Raw genomic sequence first — 25,307 nt, 5'->3', positions numbered from 1 at the left:
ATGTCGCTGTAGGGGGAGACACATGGACCCTGTTATGTCGCTGTAGGGGAGACACACGGACCCTGTTATGTCGCTGTAGGGGGAGACACACGGACCCTGTTATGTCGCTGTAGGGGGAGACACACAGACCCTGTTATGTCGCTGTAGGGGGAGACACATGGACCCTGTTATGTCGCTGTAGGGGGAGACACACGGACCCTGTTATGTCGCTGTAGGGGGAGACACACGGACCCTGTTATGTCGCTGTAGGGGGAGACACACGGACCCTGTTATGTCGCTGTAGGGGGAGACACACGGACCCTGTTATGTCGCTGTAGGGGGAGACACATGAACCCTGTTATGTCGCTGTAGGGGGAGACACACAGACCCTGTTATGTCGCTGTAGGGGGAGACACATGGACCCTGTTATGTCGCTGTAGGGGGAGACACACGGACCCTGTTATGTCGCTGTAGGGGGAGACACACGGACCCTGTTATGTCGCTGTAGGGGGAGACACACAGACCCTGTTATGTCGCTGTAGGGGGAGACACATGGACCCTGTTATGTCGCTGTAGGGGGAGACACACGGACCCTGTTATGTCGCTGTAGGGGGAGACACACGGACCCTGTTATGTCGCTGTAGGGGGAGACACACGGACCCTGTTATGTCGCTGTAGGGGGAGACACACGGACCCTGTTATGTCGCTGTAGGGGGAGACACACAGACCCTGTTATGTCGCTGTAGGGGGAGACACACGGACCCTGTTATGTCGCTGTAGGGGGAGACACACGGACCCTGTTATGTCGCTGTAGGGGGAGACACACGGACCCTGTTATGTCGCTGTAGGGGGAGACACACGGACCCTGTTATGTCGCTGTAGGGGGAGACACACGGACCCTGTTATGTCGCTGTAGGGGGAGACACATGAACCCTGTTATGTCGCTGTAGGGGGAGACACACGGACCCTGTTATGTCGCTGTAGGGGGAGACACACGGACCCTGTTATGTCGCTGTAGGGGGAGACACACAGACCCTGTTATGTCGCTGTAGGGGGAGACACACAGACCCTGTTATGTCGCTGTAGGGGGAGACACACGGACCCTGTTATGTCGCTGTAGGGGGAGACACACGGACCCTGTTATGTCGCTGTAGGGGGAGACACACGGACCCTGTTATGTCGCTGTAGGGGGAGACACACGGACCCTGTTATGTCGCTGTAGGGGGAGACACACGGACCCTGTTATGTTGCTGCAGGGGGGAGACACACAGACCCTGTTATGTCGCTGTAGGGGGAGACACACGGACCCTGTTATGTCACTGTAGGGGGAGACACACGGACCCTGTTATGTCACTGTAGGGGGAGACACACGGACCCTGTTATGTCGGGGTAGGGGGAGACACACGGACCCTGTTATGTCGCTGTAGGGGGAGACACACGGACCCTGTTATGTCGCTGTAGGGGGAGACACACGGACCCTGTTATGTCGCTGTAGGGGGAGACACACGGACCCTGTTATGTCGCTGTAGGGGGAGACACACGGACCCTGTTATGTCGCTGTAGGGGGAGACACACGGACCCTGTTATGTTGCTGTAGGGGGAGACACACGGACCCTGTTATGTCGCTGTAGGGGGAGACACATGAACCCTGTTATGTCGCTGTAGGGGGAGACACACAGACCCTGTTATGTCGCTGTAGGGGGAGACACATGGACCCTGTTATGTCGCTGTAGGGGGAGACACACGGACCCTGTTATGTCGCTGTAGGGGGAGACACACGGACCCTGTTATGTCGCTGTAGGGGGAGACACACGGACCCTGTTATGTCGCTGTAGGGGGAGACACACAGACCCTGTTATGTCGCTGTAGGGGGAGACACACGGACCCTGTTATGTCGCTGTAGGGGGAGACACACGGACCCTGTTATGTCGCTGTAGGGGGAGACACACGGACCCTGTTATGTCACTGTAGGGGGAGACACATGGACCCTGTTATGTCGCTGTAGGGGGAGACACACGGACCCTGTTATGTCGCTGTAGGGGGAGACACACGGACCCTGTTATGTCGCTGTAGGGGGAGACACACGGACCCTGTTATGTCGCTGTAGGGGGAGACACACGGACCCTGTCATGTCGCTGTAGGGGGAGACACACGGACCCTGTTGAGGAAACACACAGCGAGCTGTGAGCGGTCCAAGAAGTGAAGAAGTGGTGTGAACTGTGAGTAACAGGTTGCAGGGGCACATGTTTAATGCTGGCGGAGATCACCAGATAGTAGTCAGGGCATGCTGATATGTGTAGTCAGTGAGCAGACGCTCTAGGACTTTGGTTTGTTCCTGAGTTATGTTTTGTTTTACCTGCAACCTGTCTAAATAAAGCTGGCAAGGTGCCAGGCGTGCATGAATAACCGTTGTCTGCGGGTTTATTGAGTGGAAACGTGTCCCGTGGCCGTGTCCAGGACGATCCCGGAGCTAATCCCCAAGGAGGAATCCTTACAATATATATAAACTCATATGTGTGAAAGAGAAAAGCACAAGACAAGTAACACAATAAAAACGTTTTTTTATTTCTTTAGTTTTTTCATCCATATACAAAGGCTTGTTTTTTTGCAGGACCAATCGTAACTTTGGAATGAGACGCTTCATTTTACCATAAAATATACTGAGAAAAAGAAAAATAATAATAACTTGTAAGGTGAAATAGAAAAAAAAATACAGAATTGCAAATTTAGAGGGGGGTTGTTTTTACGCCATTCCCTGTATGGTAAAATTGACATGTTATCATTTGTCCTCAGGTCGGTATGATTACAACGATACCCAATTTGTATTGTTTTCATTATGTTTTACTACTTAAAGGGATACTCCACCCCTAGACATCGTATCCCCTATTTAAAGGATAGGGGATAAGATGTCTGATCGCGGTGGTCCGCCGCTGGGAACCCACACGTTCTCTCCTGCAGCATCCCCTGTAATCTGGTGCACAGAGCGAGCAGAACCCCCACGATCAGACATCTTATCCCCTATACTTTGGATAGGGGATAAGATGTCTAGAGGCGGAGTATCCTTTAAAAAAAAATTCATTATTAAAAAAAAAAACTAGGATCAGACCCCAGACCAGACTCATAGACTAAACCCCTAGGATCAGACCCAGACCCCAGACCAGACGCATAGACTAAACCCCTAGGATCAGACCCCAGAGAAGACTCATAGACTGAACCCCTAGGATCAGACCGCAGAGAAGACTCATAGACTAAACCCCTAGGATCAGACACCAGAGAAGACTCATAGACTAAACCCCTAGGATCAGACCCCAGACCAGACTCATAGACTAAACCCCTAGGATCAGACCCCAGGGAAGACTCATAGACTAAACCCCTAGGATCAGACCCCAGAGCAGATTCATTGACTAAACCACTAGGATCAGACCCTAGAGCGGACTTACAGACTAAACCTCTAGGATCAGACCATAGAGCAGACTTATAGACTAATCCCCTAGTATAAGACTAAAAGATCAGACTTACAGACTAAACCCCTAGGATCAGACCCCAGACCAGACTTATAGAATAAACCCCTAGGATCAGATCCCAGAGAAGACTCATAGACTAAACCCCTAGGATCAGACCCCAGAGAAGACTCATAGACTAAACCTCTAGGATCAGACCCAGACCCCAGACCAGACGCATAGACTAAACCCCTAGGATCAGACCCCAGAGAAGACTCATAGACTGAACCCCTAGGATCAGACCCCAGAGAAGACTCATAGACTAAACCCCTAGGATCAGACCCCAGACCAGACTCATAGACTAAACCCCTAGGATCAGACCCCAGACCAGACTCATAGACTAAACCCCTAGGATCAGACCCCAGGGAAGACTCATAGACTAAACCCCTAGGATCAGACCCCAGAGCAGATTAATTGACTAAACCACTAGGATCAGACCCTAGAGCGGACTTACAGACTAAACCTCTAGGATCAGACCATAGAGCAGACTTATAGACTAATCCCCTAGTATAAGACTAAAAGATCAGACTTACAGACTAAACCCCTAGGATCAGACCCCAGACCAGACTTATAGAATAAACCCCTAGGATCAGATCCCAGAGAAGACTCATAGACTAAACCCCTAGGATCAGACCCCAGAGAAGACTCATAGACTAAACCTCTAGGATCAGACCCAGACCCCAGACCAGACGCATAGACTAAACCCCTAGGATCAGACCCCAGAGAAGACTCATAGACTGAACCCCTAGGATCAGACCCCAGAGAAGACTCATAGACTAAACCCCTAGGATCAGACCCCAGACCAGACTCATAGACTAAACCCCTAGGATCAGACCCCAGACCAGACTCATAGACTAAACCCCTAGGATCAGACCCCAGGGAAGACTCATAGACTAAACCCCTAGGATCAGACCCCAGAGCAGATTCATTGACTAAACCACTAGGATCAGACCCTAGAGCGGACTTACAGACTAAACCTCTAGGATCAGACCATAGAGCAGACTTATAGACTAATCCCCTAGTATAAGACTAAAAGATCAGACTTACAGACTAAACCCCTAGGATCAGATCCCAGAGAAGACTCATAGACTAAACCCCTAGGATCAGACCCCAGAGAAGACTCATAGACTAAACCTCTAGGATCAGACCCAGACCCCAGACCAGACGCATAGACTAAACCCCTAGGATCAGACCCCAGAGAAGACTCATAGACTGAACCCCTAGGATCAGAACCCAGAGAAGACTCATAGACTAAACCCCTAGGATCAGACCCCAGACCAGACTCATAGACTAAACCCCTAGGATCAGACCCCAGACCAGACTCATAGACTAAACCCCTAGGATCAGACCCCAGGGAAGACTCATAGACTAAACCCCTAGGATCAGACCCCAGAGCAGATTCATTGACTAAACCACTAGGATCAGACCCTAGAGCGGACTTACAGACTAAACCTCTAGGATCAGACCATAGAGCAGACTTATAGACTAATCCCCTAGTATAAGACTAAAAGATCAGACTTACAGACTAAACCCCTAGGATCAGACCCCAGACCAGACTTATAGAATAAACCCCTAGGATCAGATCCCAGAGAAGACTCATAGACTAAACCCCTAGGATCAGACCCCAGAGAAGACTCATAGACTAAACCTCTAGGATCAGACCCAGACCCCAGACCAGACGCATAGACTAAACCCCTAGGATCAGACCCCAGAGAAGACTCATAGACTGAACCCCTAGGATCAGACCCCCAGAGAAGACTCATAGACTAAACCCCTAGGATCAGACCCCAGACCAGACTCATAGACTAAACCCCTAGGATCAGACCCCAGACCAGACTCATAGACTAAACCCCTAGGATCAGACCCCAGGGAAGACTCATAGACTAAACCCCTAGGATCAGACCCCAGAGCAGATTCATTGACTAAACCACTAGGATCAGACCCTAGAGCGGACTTACAGACTAAACCTCTAGGATCAGACCATAGAGCAGACTTATAGACTAATCCCCTAGTATAAGACTAAAAGATCAGACTTACAGACTAAACCCCTAGGATCAGATCCCAGAGAAGACTCATAGACTAAACCCCTAGGATCAGACCCCAGAGAAGACTCATAGACTAAACCTCTAGGATCAGACCCCAGACAAGACTCATAGACTAAACCTCTAGGATCAGACACCAGAGAAGACTCATAGACTAAACCCCTAGGATCAGACCCCAGACCAGACTTATAGAATAAACCCCTAGGATCAGATCCCAGAGAAGACTCATAGACTAAACCCCTAGGATCAGACCCCAGAGAAGACTCATAGACTAAACCTCTAGGATCAGACCCAGACCAGACTCATAGACTAAACCTCTAGGATCAGACACCAGAGAAGACTCATAGACTAAACCCCTAGGATCAGACCCCAGACCAGACTCATAGACTAAACCCCTAGGATCAGACTCCAGAGAAGACTCATAGACTAAACCCCTAGGATCAGACTCCAGAGCCCCCGCACACACTCCCTCCCGCTGTTAGGCTCCTTCCCACCTCTGGACTCAGGGTGTCGGATTCTTCTTGTTGTCGGACGGACTCACCGTGTTGTCAGATCGCGGACCGGCCGCGGGCCCCGCCCCCTGTGACGTTTGTCTGTGGGCGGAGCCGGTGGTGCGGCTGGTGCTGAAGCTGGAGATGCTGCTCACACCGGAGACCCCGGGAGTCCGAGAGCTGATCCGCCGCCGGGAGCATGGACGTGTGATCCGGGAGAGCGGGGAGGATGTGGCTGCAGCTCATGTGTGCGACCTGCTGGGGGCTGCTGAGCTCAGGTGAGACCCCCGGAGTCTGTCCCTGCACCCCGGGGACCCCCTGAGACTGTCCCTGCACCCCGGGGACCCCCTGAGACTGTCCCTGCACCCCGGGGACCCCCTGAGACTGTCCCTGCACCCCGGGGACCCCCTGAGACTGCGCCTGCACCGCGGGGACCCCCTGAGACTGCCCCTGCACCACCTGAGGCTGCCCCTGCACCCCCGGAACCACCTGAGGCTGCCCCTGCACCCCCGGAACCACCTGAGGCTGCCCCTGCACCCCCTGAGGCTGCCCCTGCACCCCCGGAACCACCTGAGGCTGCCCCTGCACCCCGGGGACCCCCTGAGACTGCCCCTGCACCCGGGGACCCCCTGAGACTGCCCCTGCACCCCCGGAACCACCTGAGGCTGCCCCTGCACCCGGGGACCCCCTGAGACTGCCCCTGCACCCCCGGAACCACCTGAGGCTGCCCCTGCACCGCGGGAATCCCGAGTGTCAGGTCCGGAACCCCCAGTATTTGTTCTTGCACCTATAAATCTCCCAGTGTCTGCTCCTGCACCCCCCAAATACCCCAGTGTCTGCTCCTGCACATGGAAAACCACCAATGTCTGCAACTGCACCCCCAAAATACCCAGTATATGCAACTGAACCCCAGCAACCCCCAGTGTCCTCCTGCACCCCCCAAAATACCCAGTATATGCAACTGAACCCCAGTGTCCTCCTGCACCCCCCAAATACCCCAGTGTATGCAACTGAACCCCAGCAACCCCCAGTGTCCTCCTGCACCCCCCCAAATACCCCAGTATATGCAACTGAACCCCAGCAACCCCCAGTGTCCTCCTGCACCCCCCAAATACCCCAGTGTCATCCTGCACCCCCCAAATACCCCAGTGTCTGCTCCTGTACCCCAATAATCCCCGGTGTCCAGTATCTGCCCAGAACTCCCAGTTTGCCTCCTGCTCCTGCACTTTGGTGACTCCTGATATTTTCCTTATCTAACCCTGGACCCAGAGCTGCTCCCCCTAAAACTTCATTGTCTTATCCTGCATGGACCCCCTAATGTCTTCATCCAGGACCCCCTAATGTCTTCATCCAGGACCCCCTAATGTCTTCATCCAGGACCCCCTAATGTCTGCATCCAGGACCCCCTAATGTCTTCATCCAGGACCCCCTAATGTCTTCATCCAGGACCCCCTAATGTCTTCATCCAGGACCCCCTAATGTCTTCATCCAGGACCCCCTAATGTCTGCATCCAGGACCCCCTAATGTCTGCATCCAGGACCCCCTAATGTCTTCATCCAGGACCCCCTAATGTCTTCATCCAGGACCCCCTAATGTCTGCATCCAGGACCCCCTAATATCGGCATCCAGGACCCCCTAATGTCTTCATCCAGGACCCCCTAATGTCTGCATCCAGGACCCCCTAATGTCTTCATCCAGGACCCCCTAATATTGGCATCCAGGACCCCCTAATGTCTTCATCCAGGACCCCCTAATGTCTTCATCCAGGACCCCCTAATGTCGGCATCCAGGACCCCCTAATGTCTGCATCCAGGACCCCCTAATGTCTTCATCCAGGACCCCCTAATGTCGGCATCCAGGACCCCCTAATGTCTTCATCCAGGACCCCCTAATGTCTGCATCCAGGACCCCCTAATGTCTGCATCCAGGACCCCCTAATGTCTGCATCCAGGACCCCCTAATGTCTTCATCCAGGACCCCCTAATGTCTGCATCCAGGACCCCCCAATGTCTTCATCCCGAACCCCCTAATGCCTGCATCCAGGACCCCCTAATGTCTTCATCCAGGACCCCCCAATGTCTTCATCCCGAACCCCCTAATGTCTTCATCCAGGACCCCCTAATGTCTGCATCCAGGACCCCTAGTGTTGCCCCCCCCCCCCATATCCCACTGCTTATACAATCTAAGGCGCACACATACCCCCCAGTGTCTGCCCCCATCACTGTGCCCCCTGTATTATTTCTCCTCCGCTGTTCCCGATTTCAGCATCCTTTATATTAACGCTCCACTGCTGCCCCCATTACCGTGCCCTCTGTATTACTTCTCCACCCCCCTCCCCATCACTGTGCCCCTTATATTTATGCTCCTCCGTTTCACCCCAATCATTGTGTCCCCTGTATTATTGTTCCTCTGCTGCACCCTGTTGTCTGTGTGCGCTGTGTATTACTGTTCCCCTACTATTCCACCATGATCACTGTGTATTGCTGCTCCACCACTGTGTCCCCTGTATCTCTGCTCCACCACTGTACCCCCATCACTGTGTCCCCTGTATCGCTGCTCCACCACTGTACCCCCATCACTGTGTCCCCTGTATCGCTGCTCCACCACTGCACCCCCATCACTGTGTCCCCTGTATCGCTGCTCCACCACTGTACCCCCATCACTGTGTCCCCTGTATCGCTGCTCCACCACTGCACCCCCATCACTGTGTCCTCTGTATCTCTGCTCCACCACTGCACCCCCATCACTGTGTCCCCTGTATTGCTGCTCCACCACTGCACCCCCATCACTGTGTCCCCTGTATTGCTGCTCCACCACTTTACCCCCATCACTGTGTCCCCTGTATCTCTGCTCCACCACTGCACCCCCATCACTGTGTCCCCTGTATCGCTGCTACACCACTTTACCCCCATCACTGTGTCCCCTGTATCGCTGCTCCACCACTGTACCCCCATCACTGTGTCCCCTGTATCTCTGCTGCACCCCATCACTGTGTCCCCTGTATCGCTGCTCCACCACTGCACCCCCATCACTGTGTCCCCTGTATCGCTGCTACACCACTTTACCCCCATCACTGTGTCCCCTGTATCGCTGCTCCACCACTGTACCCCCATCACTGTGTCCCCTGTATCGCTGCTCCACCACTGCACCTCCATCACTGTGTCCCCTGTATCGCTGCTCCACCACTGTACCCCCATCAATGTGTCTCCTGTATCGCTGCTCCACCACTGTACCTCCATCACTGTGTCCCCTGTATCGCTGCTACACCACTGTACCCCCATCACTGTGTCCCCTGTATCGCTGCTACACCACTGCCCCCCCATCACTGTGTCCCCTGTATCGCTGCTCCACCACTGTACCCCCATCACTGTGTCCCCTGTATCGCTGCTACACCACTGTACCCCCATCACTGTGTCCCCTGTATCGCTGCTCCACCACTGTACCCCCATCACTGTGTCCCCTGTATTAGTGTCCCCTATTATGTCTCCTCTGCTGCACCCCGATATGTGTCCCCTGTATTACTGCTCCTCTGCTGCACCCTGATGTCTGTGCCCTGTGTGTTACTGTTCTCTTACTATTCCACCGTGACCACTGTCTCCCTTGTATTACTACACCTGTTACACCCTAGTACCCCTCTCCCCTGTATTACTGCTCCCCTGCTGCACCCCAATATCTTTGTCCCCTGTATTACTGCTCCTCTGCTGCACCCCGATATCTGTGTCCCCTGTATTACTGCTCCTCTGCTGCACCCGGATATATGTGTCCCCTTTATTACTGCTCCTCTGCTGCACCCCGATATCTGTGTCCCCTGTATTACTGCTCCTCTGCTGCACCCGGATATATGTGTCCCCTTTATTACTGCTCCTCTGCTGCACCCCAATATCTGTGTCCCCTTTATTACTGCTCCTCTGCTGTACCCCAATATCTGTGTCCCCTGTATTACTGCTCCTCTGCTGCACCCGGATATATGTGTCACCTTTATTACTGCTCCTCTGCTGCACCCCAATATCTGTGTCCCCTGTATTACTGCTCCTCTGCTGCACCCGGATATATGTGTCACCTTTATTACTGCTCCTCTGCTGCACCCCAATATCTGTGTCCCCTGTATTACTGCTCCTCTGCTGCACCCGGATATATGTGTCCCCTTTATTACTGCTCCTCTGCTGCACCCCAATATCTGTGTCCCCTGTATTACTGCTCCTCTGCTGCACCCCGATATATGTGTCCCCTTTATTACTACTCCTCTGTTGCACCCCAATATCTGTGTCCCCTGTATTACCGCTCCTCTGCTGATCCCCCAATATCTGTGTCCCCTTTATTACCACTCCTGCTGCTCCCCGATATATGTGTTCCCTGTAGTACTCCTCCTCTGCTGCACCCTGATATCTGTGTCCCCTCTATTAATGCTTCTCTGCTGAACCCCAATATGTGTTCCCTGTAGTACAGCTCCTCCGCTGCACCCTGATATATGCTTCCCTGTATTACTGCTCCCTTGCTGCACCCCGATATATGTGTCCCCTGTATTACGTCTCCTCTTCTGCACCCAGATATATGTGTCCCCTTTATTACGTCTCCTCTGCTGCACCCCAATATGTGTCCCCTGTATTACGTCTCCTTTGCGGCACCCCAATATGTGTCCCCTGTATTACTGCTCCTCTGCTGCACCCCAATATGTGTCCCCTGTATTACTGCTCCTCTGCTGCACCCCAATATGTGTCCCCTGTATTACTGCTCCTCTGCTGCACCCCAATATGTGTCCCCTGTATTACTGCTCCTCTGCTGCACCCCAATATGTATCCCCTGTATTACTGATCCACTGCTTCACCCCAATATGTGTCCCCTGTATTACGTCTCCTCTGCTGCACCCCAATATGTGTCCCCTGTATTACGTCTCCTCTGCTGCACCCCAATGTGTTCCCTGTATTACTGCTCCTCTGCTGCACCCTAATATGTGTCCCCTGTATTACTGCTCCTCTGCTGCACCCCAATATGTGTCCCCTGTATTACTGCTCCTCTGCTGCACCCCAATATGTGTCCCCTGTATTACTGCTCCTCTGCCGCACCCCAATATGTGTCCCCTGTATTACTGCTCCTCTGCTGCACCCCAATATGTGTCCCCTGTATTACTGCTCCTCTGCCGCACCCCAATATGTGTCCCCTGCATTACTGCTCCTCTGCCGCACCCCAATATGTGTCCCCTGTATTACTGCTCCTCTGCTGCACCCCAATATGTGTCCCCTGTATTACTGCTCCTCTGCCGCACCCCAATATGTGTCCCCTGTATTACTGATCCACTGCTTCACCCCAATATGTGTCCCCTGTATTACGTCTCCTCTGCTGCACCCCAATATGTGTTCCCTGTATTACGTCTCCTCTGCTGCACCCCAATATGTGTCCCCTGTATAACTGCTCCTCTGCCGCACCCCAATATGTGTCCCCTGTATTACTGCTCCCGTCACGCACCCCAATATGTGTCCCCTGTATTATGTCTCCTCTGCTGCACCCCAATATGTGTCCCCTGTATTACTGCTCCCGTCACGCACCCCAATATGTGTCCCCTGTATTACGTCTCCTCTGCTGCACCCCAATATGTGTCCCCTGTATTACTGCTCCTCTGCCGCACCCCAATATGTGTCCCCTGTATTATGTCTCCTCTGCCGCACCCCAATATGTGTCCCCTGTATTACTGCTCCCGTCACGCACCCCAATATGTGTCCCCTGTATTACGTCTCCTCTGCCGCACCCCAATATGTGTCCCCTGTATTACTGCTCCTCTGCCGCACCCCAATATGTGTCCCCTGTATTACTGCTCCTCTGCCGCACCCCAATATGTGTCCCCTGTATTACTGCTCTTCTGCCGCACCCCAATATGTGTCCCCTGTATAACGTCTCCTCTGCTGCACCCCAATATGTGTCCCCTGTATTACTGCTCCTCTGCTGCACCCCAATATGTGTCCGCTGTATAACGTCTCCTCTGCTGCACCCCAATATGTGTCCCCTGTATTACTGCTCCCGTCACGCACCCCAATATGTGTCCCCTGTATTACTGCTCCCGTCACGCACCCCAATATGTGTCCCCTGTATTACTGCTCCCGTCACGCACCCCAATATGTGTCCCCTGTATTACTGCTCTTCTGCTGCACCCCAATATGTGTCCCCTGTATTACTGCTCTTCTGCTGCACCCCAATATGTGTCCCCTGTATTACTGCTCTTCTGCTGCACCCCAATATGTGTCCCCTGTATTACTGCTCCCGTCACGCACCCCAATATGTGTCCCCTGTATTACTGCTCTTCTGCTGCACCCCAATATGTGTCCCCTGTATTACTGCTCTTCTGCTGCACCCCAATATGTGTCCCCTGTATTACTGCTCCCGTTACGCCCCCTTATCTCTGTCCCCTGTATTACTGCTCCCGTCACGCCCCCTTATCTCTGTCCCCATTGCGCCCCGATGTCTCTTCCCCCTATTCACACTCCAGTTTTTTTGTGTCCTCTGTGTTTTCTCGCCCCCCCTGGTCTCCCCATCGTCTCTTTCTTCCTCTCAGTGTGGCCTCCAGACTGTGTTATTACGTTTCCATTAGTCGCTGTTCTGCCAGTGATGGGCAGCGCCGACGCCGGTGATTAGTGGTCACTTTGTGCATTTCATGTCGCGTTCACTCGGAGATCTCTCCTCGCTGCGCGGTGTCTTTATTGTGCTCCGACCTCGCTATTACACCGATACGGAGGGTTAGGGATAGGGGAGGGGGGTGACAGAAGTGGAACTCCAGATCTGAGAGCAGAGAAGAGACGTATGGTGCTCGGCCTCCCCCCCCCCCCCCCTGTAAGGTGCCAGAATCCACCCATGTCCATTTAACCCCTGAATAAGCGGAGAAAACCAAAAATGTGTCCTAAATTTTCTCCGAACAGGTTCAGTCGAGAAGTTTGACCATATGTGGCAAATTATTTTCCAACCTGCGTGCCTCCAGCTGTTGCAAAACTACAACTCCCAGCATGCCCGGACAGCCGAAGGCTGTCCGGGCATGCTGGGAGTTGTAGTTTTGCAACAGTTGGCGCCATGCTGGTCGGGAAACACTGTCCTTGTGAATGGCTAATGGTCCTGAGACTTCTACTTCCATCTCTGAGCCTGTGCTCGATCAGTATATAGGGTCAGTCTGATGATGCTCGGCATTCTGCGCAGTGTCACATGACCTGTCACATGATCTCAGTATAAACCCACCTGTTCTGGGAGTCTGCAGTACCGCTAAGCGAGCAACACGGAAAAGAGAGAGGAAAGTGATGGAGAAGTAGAAATCAGAGTTGGGTTATAAAAAAATATCGCCCCCCCCAAAAGAAAAAATTTAAATAAATAAAAAAATCCAAAAACTTTAGGGTATTCCCTCACACAGAATGTGCCATAAATGTCCAAAAAGACGCTGCTTCCACCTCTGGGAATTGCTTCTCAAGTGCGGCCATTGGAGGTAGTCAGGAAGCCAAAAACAGTCAAGCCTCTGTGTGACACAGCTTGCGTTAATGTGAATTGCGCAAATAGCGTAGCGAATTATTCTCCTTACACAATTCCTATTAGTTTCTATGGTAGGTAAATTAAAGGGGTTATCCAGGAAAAAACTTTATATATATATATATATATATATATATCAACTGGCTCCAGAAAGTTAAACAGATTTGTAAATGACTTCTATTAAAATGTTTTAATCCTTTCAGTACTTATGAGCTTCTAAAGTTGAGTTGTTCTTTTCTGTCTAAGTGCTCTCTGATGACACGTGTCTCGGGAACCGCCCAGTTTAGAAGAGGTTTGCTATGGGGATTTGCTTCTAAACTGGGTGTTTCCCGAGACAGGTGTCATCAGAGAGCACTTAGACAGAAAAGAACAACTCAACTTCAGAAGCTCATAAGTACTGAAAGGATTAATATTTTTTTTATAGAAGTAATTTACAAATCTGTTTAACTTTCTGGAGCCATTTGAGATATATGTATATATATATAAAGTTTTTTTGATGGATAACCCCTTTTACTGTGCAAAACAGTCCGGCTGTTTCTAGAATCCCAACCTACTCCAGTTACCAATGGTAGTCTGGAGGGAGTCAGGATTGCTCCATCTTGAAATAGTCATAGGTTCTGTCAATGGACCATACATGTCCAGATGCAAAGATGTACATAGTGGCTTTTATGGGGCCCTTGGAGAGCAGGGTCCCCATACTGGTTGGTTCCATTTCTTTATCTATTAGGGTGGGTTCACACCACGTTTTAGTCAAACAGTGACTCCGGTCGGCTCATTTTTGCATACCATTGTTTTCAGTCCGGTCAGAAAACCGGATACGGGGCAAAAATGAGCCTACTGGGGTCACTGTTTAACTCCGGTCGGCTCATTCAAATGAACGAGAAGGGTCCCGGGTCCGGCTGGAATACGGGAGTTCTCGGTTTTCACTCCCCCCTGCCGGATCCGATCCCCGTATAGCTAAAACGTGGTGGTGTGAACCCATCCTTAGAGAGAAACTGTGCAGAACTCCTCTCTCCGGGGCTGTCAGCAAATTCATGAAGGAGGGTATTGATCTAAGGGTCAAGGACAACAAGGCCTCTCTGACCTGGGGGCAAAATAGGAACCGTTATTGAAAACCTATATCAATATTTGCTGTGGGGCCCTCTTCCTTCCCCAGATAGGATTATTCCATAAATCCACTATAGTCAGGGCCGTAAATGTTGGCAGGAAAGGATTGCAGTAACACATGTTTTGCTATACACTTGTTTATTCCCTTTGTGTGTATTGGAACTAAACCAAAAAAAGGAGGAAAAAAGCAAATTGGACAAAATGTCACCAAACTCCAAAAATGGTCTGGACAAAATTATTGGCCCCCTTAACTTAATATTTGGTTGCACACCCTTTGGAAAAAATAAGTGAAATCAGTGTCCTTCCTATAACCATCAATAAGCTTCTTACACCTCTTAGCTGGAATGTTGGACCACTCTTCCTATAACCATCAATAAGCTTCTTACACCTCTCAGCCGGAATGTTGGACGACTCTTCCTTTACAAACTGCTCCCGGTCTCTTATTGGACGGCGCCTTTTCCCAACAGTAATTATAAGATCTCTCCACAGGTGATCAATGGGATTTAGATCTGGACTCATTGCTGACACTTCAGAACTCTCCAGCGCTTTGTTGTCATCCATTTCTGGGGGCTTTTTGACGTATGTTTAGGGTCAAGATCTTGGACACAAACCCAGCTTTCTGACACTGGGCTGTACAGTGCGGCCCAAAATCCATTGGTAATCCTGAGATTTCATGATGTCTTGTACACATTCAAGACCCCCAGTGCCAGAGGCAGCAAAACAACCCCAAAACATCATTGAGCCCCCACCATATATCACTGTAGGTACTGTGTTCTTTTCTTTGTGGGCCTCATTCAGTTTTCGGTAAACAGTAGAATTATGTGCTTTACCAAAAAGCTCTATCTTGGTCTCATCTGTCCACAAGACGTTTTCCCAGAAGGATTTTGGTTACTCAAGTTAATTTTGGTAAAATGTAGTCTTTCTTTTTTATGTCTCTGTGTCAGCAGTGGGGTCCTCCTGGGTCTCCTCCATAGTGGGGTCCTCCTGGGTCTCCTCCATAGTGGAGTCCTCCTGGGTCTCCTCCATAGTGGGGTCCTCCTGGGTCTCCTCCATAGTGGGGTCCTCCTGGGTCTCCTCCATAGTGGGGTCCTCCTGGGTCTCCTCCATAGTGGGGTCCTCCTGGGTCTCCTCCATAGTGGGGTCCTCCTGGGTCTCCTGCCATAGTGGGGTCCTCCTGGGTCTCCTCCATAGTGGGGTCCTCCTGGGTCTCCTCCATAGTGGGGTCCTCCTGGGTCTCCTCCATAGTGGGGTCCTCCTGGGTCTCCTCCATAGTGGGGTCCTCCTGGGTCTCCTCCATAGTGGGGTCCTCCTGGGTCTCCTCCATAGTGGGGTCCTCCTGGGTCTCCTCCATAGTGGGGTCCTCCTGGGTCTCCTGCATAGTGGGGTCCTCCTGGGTCTCCTCCATAGTGGGGTCCTCCTGGGTCTCCTCCATAGTGGGGTCCTCCTGGGTCTCCTCCATAGTGGGGTCCTCCTGGGTCTCCTCCATAGTGGGGTCCTCCTGGGTCTCCTCCATAGTGGGGTCCTCCCGGGTCTCCTCCATAGTGGGGTCCTCCCGGGTCTCCTCCATAGTGGGGTCCTCCTGGGTCTCCTCCATAGCGGGGTCCTCCTGGGTCTCCTCCATAGCGTTTCATTTCATTTAAATGTGGACAGATAGTTCGTGCTGACACTGTTGCTCCCTGAGCCTGCAGGACAGCTTGAATATCTTTGGAACTTGTTTGGGGCTGCTTATCCACCATCCGGACTATCCTGCGTTGACACCTTTCTTCAATTTTTCTCTTCCGTCCACGCCCAGGGAGATTATCTACAGCGCCATGGGTTGTAAACTTCTTGATAATGTTGCGCACTGTGGACAAAGACAAATCTAGATCTCTGGAGATGGACTTGTAACCTTGAGATTGTTGATATTTTTCCACAATTTTGGTTCTCAAGCCCTCAGACAGTTCTCTTCTCCTCTTTCTGTTGTCCATGCTTAGTGTGGCACACACAGACACACAATGCAAAGACTAAGTGAACTTCTCTCCTTTTTATCAGCTTTCAGGTGTGATTTTTATATTGCCCCCACCTGTTACTTGCCCCAGGTGAGTATAAAGGAGCATCACATGCTGGAAACAATCTTATTTTTCCACAATTTTGAAAGGGGCCAATAATTTTGTCCAGACCATTTTTGGAGTTTGGTGACATTATGTCCAATTTGCTTTTTTTCCTCCTTTTTTGGTTTAGTTCCAACAAAGGGAATAAACATGTGTATAGCAAAACATGTGTTACTGCAATCCTTTCCTGGGAGAAATACTCATGGGTGCCAACATTTACAGCCATGACTTTGACAACAGGGAAATAATATTGCACAACTATAAACATTGCCAGAGATGGTTCCCACCAAAACCTATAGAGGAGGAAAGGAGGGCAAATGTGATCGATCCAACAAAGATATCAATTATAACAATAAAGGATCTGTATATAGGACACTATAAACATGTGTGCGTGCCCTGATGTAACCAACATGTGTGCGTGCCCTGACGTAACCAACATGTGTGCGTGCCCTGACGTAACCAACATGTGTGCGTGCCCTGATGTAACCAACGTGTGTGCGTGCCCTGATGTAACCAACATGTGTGCGTGCCCTGATGTAACCAACATGTGTGCGTGCCCTGATGTAACCAACATGTGTGCGTGCCCTGATGTAACCAACATGTGTGTGTGTGCCCTGATGTAACCAACATGTGTGCGTGCCCTGATGTAACCAACATGTGTGCGTGCCCTGATGTAACCAACATGTGTGCGTGCCCTGATGTAACCAACATGTGTGTGTGTGCCCTGAGGTAACCAACATGTGTGTGTGCCCTGATGTAACCAACATGTGTGCGTGCCCTGACGTAACCAACATGTGTGCGTGCCCTGATGTAACCAACGTGTGTGTGCCCTGATGTAACCAACATGTGTGTGTGCCCTGACGTACCCAACATGTGTGCGTGCCCTGATGTAACCAACATGTGTGCGTGCCCTGATGTAACCAACATGTGTGCGTGCCCTGATGTAACCAACATGTGTGTGTGCCCTGATGTAACCAACATGTGTGTGTGCCCTGATGTAACCAACATGTGTGTGTGCCCTAATGTAACCAACATGTGTGTGTGCCCTGATGTAACCAACATGTGTGTGTGCCCTGATGTAACCAACATGTGTGTGTGCCCTGATGTAACCAACATGTGTGCGTGCCCTAATGTAACCAACATGTGTGCGTGCCCTGATGTAACCAACATGTGCGCGTGCCCTAATGTAACCAACATGTGTGCGTGCCCTGATGTAACCAACATGTGTGCGTGCCCTGATGTAACCAACATGTGTGTGTGCCCTGATGTAACCAACATGTGTGCGTGCCCTGACGTAACCAACATGTGTGCGTGCCCTGACGTAACCAACATGTGTGCGTGCCCTGACGTAACCAAAATGTGTGCGTGCCCTGATGTAACCAACATGTGTGCGTGCCCTGATGTAACCAACATGTGTGTGTGCCCTGATGTAACCAACATGTGTGTGTGCCCTGATGTAACCAACATGTGTGCGTGCCCTGACGTAACCAACATGTGTGCGTGCCCTGACGTAACCAACATGTGTGCGTGCCCTGACGTAACCAAAATGTGTGCGTGCCCTGATGTAACCAACATGTGTGTGTGCCCTGATGTAACCAACATGTGTGTGTGCCCTGATGTAACCAACATGTGTGCGTGCCCTGACGTAACCAACATGTGTGCGTGCCCTGACGTAACCAACATGTGTGCGTGCCCTGACGTAACCAACATGTGTGTGTGCCCTGATGTAACCAACATGTATGTGTGTGCCCTGATGTAACCAACATGTGTGCGTGCCCTGACGTAACCAACATGTGTGTGTGTCCTGACGTAACCAACATGTGTGTGTGTCCTGATGTAACCAACATGTGTGCGTGCCCTGATGTAACCAACATGTGTGTGTGCCCTGACGTAACCAACATGTGTGCGTGCCCTGATGTAACCAACATGTGTGTGTGCCCTGATGTAACCAACATGTGTGCGTGCCCTGATGTAACCAACATGTGTGCGTGCCCTGATGTAACCAACATGTGTGCGTGCCCTGATGTAACCAACATGTGTGCGTGCCCTGATGTAACCAACATGTGTGTGTGCCCTGACGTAACCAACATGTGTGTGTGCCCTGATGTAACCAACATGTGTGTGTGCCCTGATGTAACCAACATGTGTGTGTGTGCCCTGAGGTAACCAACATGTGTGTGTGCCCTGAGGTAACCAACATGTGTGCGTGCCCTGAGGTAACCAACATGTGTGCGTGCCCTGATGTAACCAACATGTGTGTGTGCCCTGATGTAACCAACATGTGTGCGTGCCCTGATGTAACCAACATGTGTGCGTGCCCTGATGTAACCAACATGTGTGCGTGCCCTGATGTAACCAACATGTGTGCGTGCCCTGATGTAACCAACATGTGTGTGTGCCCTGATGTAACCAACATGTGTGCGTGCCCTGATGTAACCAACATGTGTGCGTGCCCTGATGTAACCAACATGTGTGCGTGCCCTGATGTAACCAACATGTGTGCGTGCCCTGATGTAACCAACATGTGTGCGTGCCCTGATGTAACCAACATGTGTGCGTGCCCTGATGTAACCAACATGTGTGTGTGCCCTGATGTAACCAACATGTGTGCGTGCCCTGATGTAACCAACATGTGTGTGTGCCCTGACGTAACCAACATGTGTGTGTGCCCTGATGTAACCAACATGTGTGTGCCCTGATGTAACCAACATGTGTGTGTGCCCTGATGTAACCAACATGTGTGCGTGCCCTGACGTAACCAACATGTGTGTGTGCCCTGATGTAACCAACATGTGTGCGTGCCCTGATGTAACCAACATGTGTGTGTGCCCTGATGTAACCAACATGTGTGCGTGTCCTGATGTAACCAACATGTGTGTGTGCCCTGATGTAACCAACATGTGTGTGTGCCCTGATGTAACCAACATGTGTGTGTGCCCTGATGTAACCAACATGTGTGTGTGCCCTGACGTAACCAACATGTGTGCGTGCCCTGACGTAACCAACATGTGTGCGTGCCCTGACGTAACCAACATGTGTGTGTGCCCTGATGTAACCAACATGTGTGTGTGCCCTGATGTAACCAACATGTGTGTGTGCCCTGAGGTAACCAACATGTGTGCGTGCCCTGAGGTAACCAACATGTGTGCGTGCCCTGATGTAACCAACATGTGTGCGTGCCCTGATGTAACCAACATGTGTGCGTGCCCTGATGTAACCAACATGTGTGCGTGCCCTGATGTAACCAACATGTGTGCGTGCCCTGATGTAACCAACATGTGTGCGTGCCCTGATGTAACCAACATGTGTGCGTGCCCTGATGTAACCAACATGTGTGCGTGCCCTGATGTAACCAACATGTGTGTGTGCCCTGATGTAACCAACATGTGTGCGTGCCCTGACGTAACCAACATGTGTGCGTGCCCTGAGGTAACCAACATGTGTGCGTGCCCTGATGTAACCAACATGTGTGCGTGCCCTGACGTAACCAACATGTGTGCGTGCCCTGATGTAACCAACATGTGTGTGTGTGCCCTGACGTAACCAACATGTGTGTGTGCCCTGATGTAACCAACATGTGTGTGTGCCCTGATGTAACCAACATGTGTGTGTGCCCTGATGTAACCAACATGTGTGTGTGTGCCCTGATGTAACCAACATGTGTGTGTGCCCTGATGTAACCAACATGTGTGTGTGTGCCCTGATGTAACCAACATGTGTGTGTGCCCTGAGGTAACCAACATGTGTGCGTGCCCTGATGTAACCAACATGTGTGTGTGCCCTGATGTAACCAACATGTGTGCGTGCCCTGATGTAACCAACATGTGTGCGTGCCCTGATGTAACCAACATGTGTGCGTGCCCTGATGTAACCAACATGTGTGCATGCCCTGATGTAACCAACATGTGTGTGTGCCCTGATGTAACCAACATGTGTGCGTGCCCTGATGTAACCAACATGTGTGCGTGCCCTGATGTAACCAACATGTGTGCGTGCCCTGATGTAACCAACATGTGTGCGTGCCCTGATGTAACCAACATGTGTGCGTGCCCTGATGTAACCAACATGTGTGCGTGCCCTGATGTAACCAACATGTGTGTGTGCCCTGATGTAACCAACATGTGTGCGTGCCCTGATGTAACCAACATGTGTGTGTGCCCTGACGTAACCAACATGTGTGTGTGCCCTGATGTAACCAACATGTGTGTGCCCTGATGTAACCAACATGTGTGTGTGCCCTGATGTAACCAACATGTGTGCGTGCCCTGATGTAACCAACATGTGTGCGTGCCCTGATGTAACCAACATGTGTGCGTGCCCTGATGTAACCAACATGTGTGCGTGCCCTGATGTAACCAACATGTGTGCGTGCCCTGACGTAACCAACATGTGTGCGTGCCCTGATGTAACCAACATGTGTGTGTGTGCCCTGAGGTAACCAACATGTGTGTGCCCTGATGTAACCAACATGTGTGCGTGCCCTGATGTAACCAACATGTGTGCGTGCCCTGATGTAACCAACATGTGTGCGTGCCCTGATGTAACCAACATGTGTGTGTGCCCTGATGTAACCAACATGTGTGCGTGCCCTGATGTAACCAACATGTGTGCGTGCCCTGACGTAACCAATATGTGTGCGTGCCCTGATGTAACCAACATGTGTGCGTGCCCTGATGTAACCAACATGTGTGCGTGCCCTGACGTAACCAACATGTGTGCGTGCCCTGATGTAACCAACATGTGTGTGTGCCCTGATGTAACCAATATGTGTGCGTGCCCTGATGTAACCAACATGTGTGCGTGCCCTGATGTAACCAACATGTGTGCGTGCCCTGATGTAACCAACATGTGTGCGTGCCCTGACGTAACCAACATGTGTGCGTGCCCTGATGTAACCAACATGTGTGCGTGCCCTGATGTAACCAACATGTGTGCGTGCCCTGATGTAACCAACATGTGTGCGTGCCCTGATGTAACCAACATGTGTGCGTGCCCTGATGTAACCAACATGTGTGCGTGCCCTGATGTAACCAACATGTGTGCGTGCCCTGACGTAACCTCTGCTCCCAACAATTTTGCCCCCCTCTCAAAGCCTGTAATAGGGCATCGTAGTGGTGGCATGCCTAGCAGTTAAAGGAGTAGTCCAGTGGTGAACCTAAGGATAGGGGTTAAGTTTGAGATTGCGGGGGGTCCGACCACTGGGGCCTCCTGCGATCTCCTGTACGGGGCCCAGACAGCCCGCGGGAAGGGGGCGTGTCGAACTCCGCACGAACCGGCGGCCGACACGCCCCCTCAATACAACTCTATGGCAGAGCCAAAGCGCTGCCTTCGGCAATCTCCGGCTCTGCCATAGAGATGTATTGAGGGGGCGTGTCGGCTGCCGCTTCGTGCGGGGGTCGACACCCGCTATCTGGCTGGAGAGCCGGGGCCCCGTACAGAGAGATCGCAGGGGGCCCCAGTGGTCGGACCCCCCGCGATCTCAAACTTATCCCCTATCCTTAGGATAGGGGATAAGTTGTTCACCACTCGACTACCCCTTTAACCAAGAGGATATCCTTTTTACAGGGCAGCGGGGGAAGCACTTTCTCGCCCTCTTGTGGCAATAATTAGTATCTAACCAGACCCCTCCTGTAATCATTTACTGCCTGACTGTACTGTGTGCCGAGCTTTGCCGCAAACCAACATTTGTATTTTGGTGTATTATTATTTCTTTATTATTATTATTATTTCTTTATTATTATTATTATTATTATTTATTTATTATTATTATTATTATTTCTTTATTATTATTATTATTTCTTTATTATTATTATTATTATTTCTTTATTATTATTATTATTTCTTTATTATTATTATTTCTTTATTATTATTATTATTATTTCTTTATTATTATTATTTCTTTATTATTATTATTATTATTATTATTTCTTTATTATTATTATTATTATTTATTATTATTATTATTATTATTATTTCTTTATTATTATTATTATTATTTCTTTATTATTATTATTATTATTATTTCTTTATTATTATTATTATTATTTCTTTATTATTATTATTATTATTATTATTTCTTTATTATTATTATTATTATTATTTCTTTATTATTATTATTATTATTTCTTTATTATTATTATTATTTCTTTATTATTATTATTTCTTTATTATTATTATTTCTTTATTATTATTATTATTATTTCTTTATTATTATTATTATTATTTCTTTATTATTATTATTTCTTTATTATTATTATTATTATTTATTATTATTATTATTATTATTTCTTTATTATTATTATTATTATTATTTCTTTATTATTATTATTATTATTTCTTTATTATTATTATTTCTTTATTATAATTTTTTTTTGTCACTTATTGTATATACAGTGGTCCCTCAACATACGATGGTAATCCGTTCCAAATGGACCATCGTTTGTTGAAACCATCGCATGTTGAGGGATCCGTGCAATGTAAAGTATAGGACAGTGGTCTACAACCTGCGGACCTCCAGATGTTGCAACACTACAACACCCAGCATGCCCGGACAGCCAACGGCTGTCCGGGCATGCTGAGAGTTGTAGTTTTGCAACATCTGGAGGTCCACAGGTTGAAGACCACTGGTATTGGAGATTATACTCACGTGTACCCGCCGAGCCGCACCGTCACCGCTGCCCTGGATGTCGCCTTCCATCGCTGTCCCCGAGGTGTCCCAGACGCTCCGGCAAGGCCTCTGCTTCCCCGGCATCCTCGCTCTCCGTCGCCGCCATCACGTCGCTACGCACGCCGCTCCTATTGGATGACGGGACGGCGTGCGCAGCGACGTGATGACAACGATGGAGAGCGCCGACGATGCAGGGGATCCTGAAGAGGACGCGCCGGAGCCCCGAGGACAGGTAAGTGATCGTCAGCTGAAGCAGTCTGCGCTGCAGCATAGCCGTTTATGGGATGGCCCCGACATACAAAAGCATCGTGTGTTGAATTGATCATATGTCGGGGCCATCGTAGGTCGGGGGGTCACTGTATATCATCAGTCACATGATCAAGAGATGGACACAATGGGAGGAACTTTTTTTTTTATGCTGATTGCACAGTAAGTAGGATGCTCTTGCCATGTAGAAAATGTGCAACCTAACCCTACTAACGTTAAAGGGGAAAGTTTTTTTTTTTTTTTTCTTAAATCAACTGGTGCCAGAAAGTTAAACAGATTTGTAAATTATTTTTATTTAAAAAATCTTAATCCTTCCAGTACTTATCAGCTGCTGTATGCTCAAGAAGAAGTTGTGTAGTTCGTTCCAGTCTGACCACAGTGCTCTCTGCTGACACCTCTGTCCGTGTCAGGAACTGTCCAGAGCAGGAGGGGTTTGCTATGGAGATTTGCTCCTGCTCTGGACAGTTACTAAAATGGACAGAGGGGTCAGCAGAGAGCACTGTGGTCAGACAGAGAGAAAATTCAAAAAGAAAATTTTTTTTCTCTGGAGTATACAGCAGCTGATAAGTACTGGAAGGATTAAGATTTTTTTTTAAATAGAAGTAATTTACAAATCTTGCATAACTATCTGGGACCAGTTGATTTAAGAAAAATTGTTTTCCACCGGAGTACCCCTTTAACACTTACTGACTTCAACTAAACTGAAGTAGAGTCCTGCATGGGGATTGGGATCCCGTGGGGCCCAATGGAAGACTTGCAGGCGGTAATAAGGTTGTTGCGGGCACATGTTGAAGGAGCGGAACAAACACCTTGCCGGAACGGGTGGTGATGGTCAAAAATTAATCAGGAGCGGGATTAAAAAACAGTTCCTCACAAAGTAATCAGCTTTTACATGTAAAACCTCCTTAAAACACAAGAGGGCGCTCCTTCTGTCTGGAGTTAAAAAAGTATACAAAAAAGAAGGTAGCAGCAGCAGCAGCAGCACTCCCGGGCAAAAAATGGAGGCTCTTAGCGCACTTTTTGATCAAAACATGTGTTTTTAAATTGATAGGGGGATCCTGTATGTCACCCAGTCAGAGGCCGTATGCCCAGCAGAGGTGAGTGGACTGAGCATGTTAGGGTCCCTCCGAAGTGGTGGATGGGGGGACACGTTTTGATCAAAAAGTGGGCCAAGAGCTTCCATTTTTGAACCAAGAGTGCTGCTGCAACCTTCTTTTTTGTTTATTTTGTATTTGCCACAGCAGCGGGCACTCGTGTATTAGGTAGTTGTGCTGGATATATGGATATATATATATATATATATATATATATATATACAGTGTGTATATATATATATATATATATATATATAATTTATTTATTTATTTTTTACTGTGCTAGTTAAAAAAAAAGTTCAATCTCCACCGCAAAAAGTGTAGTAGTCACCTAAGGGGTTCTTTCCTGTAAGAGCTGAGAATCTGTTGAATAGTCAACTCAGGAGCTGGTTCTTTACTGTAAGAGTCATGAATCTATAGAACAGTCACCTTAGGACAGAGTTTCCCAACCAGGGTACCTACAGTTGTTGCAAAACTACAACTCCCAGCATGCCCGGACAGCCTTCGGCTGTCCGGGCATGCTGGGATTTGTAGTTTTGCAACAGCTGGAGGCACCCTGGTTGGGAAACACT

General features: G+C 49.7%; 1 protein-coding gene across 1 annotated transcript in view; it reads left to right on the top strand.

Annotated features, from left to right (window-relative positions):
- The first annotated feature begins 6,132 nt into the window (after window positions 1-6,132).
- Window positions 6,133-25,307, top strand: part of LYPD1 (LY6/PLAUR domain containing 1) — a 39,633-nt gene continuing 20,458 nt past the window's right edge. The window contains exon 1 of the mRNA XM_056533477.1: window positions 6,133-6,290. Within this exon, the coding sequence (XP_056389452.1) occupies window positions 6,242-6,290 (49 nt within the window). The 5' untranslated portion in view covers window positions 6,133-6,241. The remainder of the gene's footprint in view (window positions 6,291-25,307) is intronic.

Source organism: Hyla sarda, chromosome 8 (genome assembly GCF_029499605.1).
Source record: "Hyla sarda isolate aHylSar1 chromosome 8, aHylSar1.hap1, whole genome shotgun sequence".
Lineage (NCBI taxonomy): Eukaryota > Metazoa > Chordata > Amphibia > Anura > Hylidae > Hyla > Hyla sarda.
This window is presented reverse-complemented; position numbering and strand designations above follow the sequence as displayed.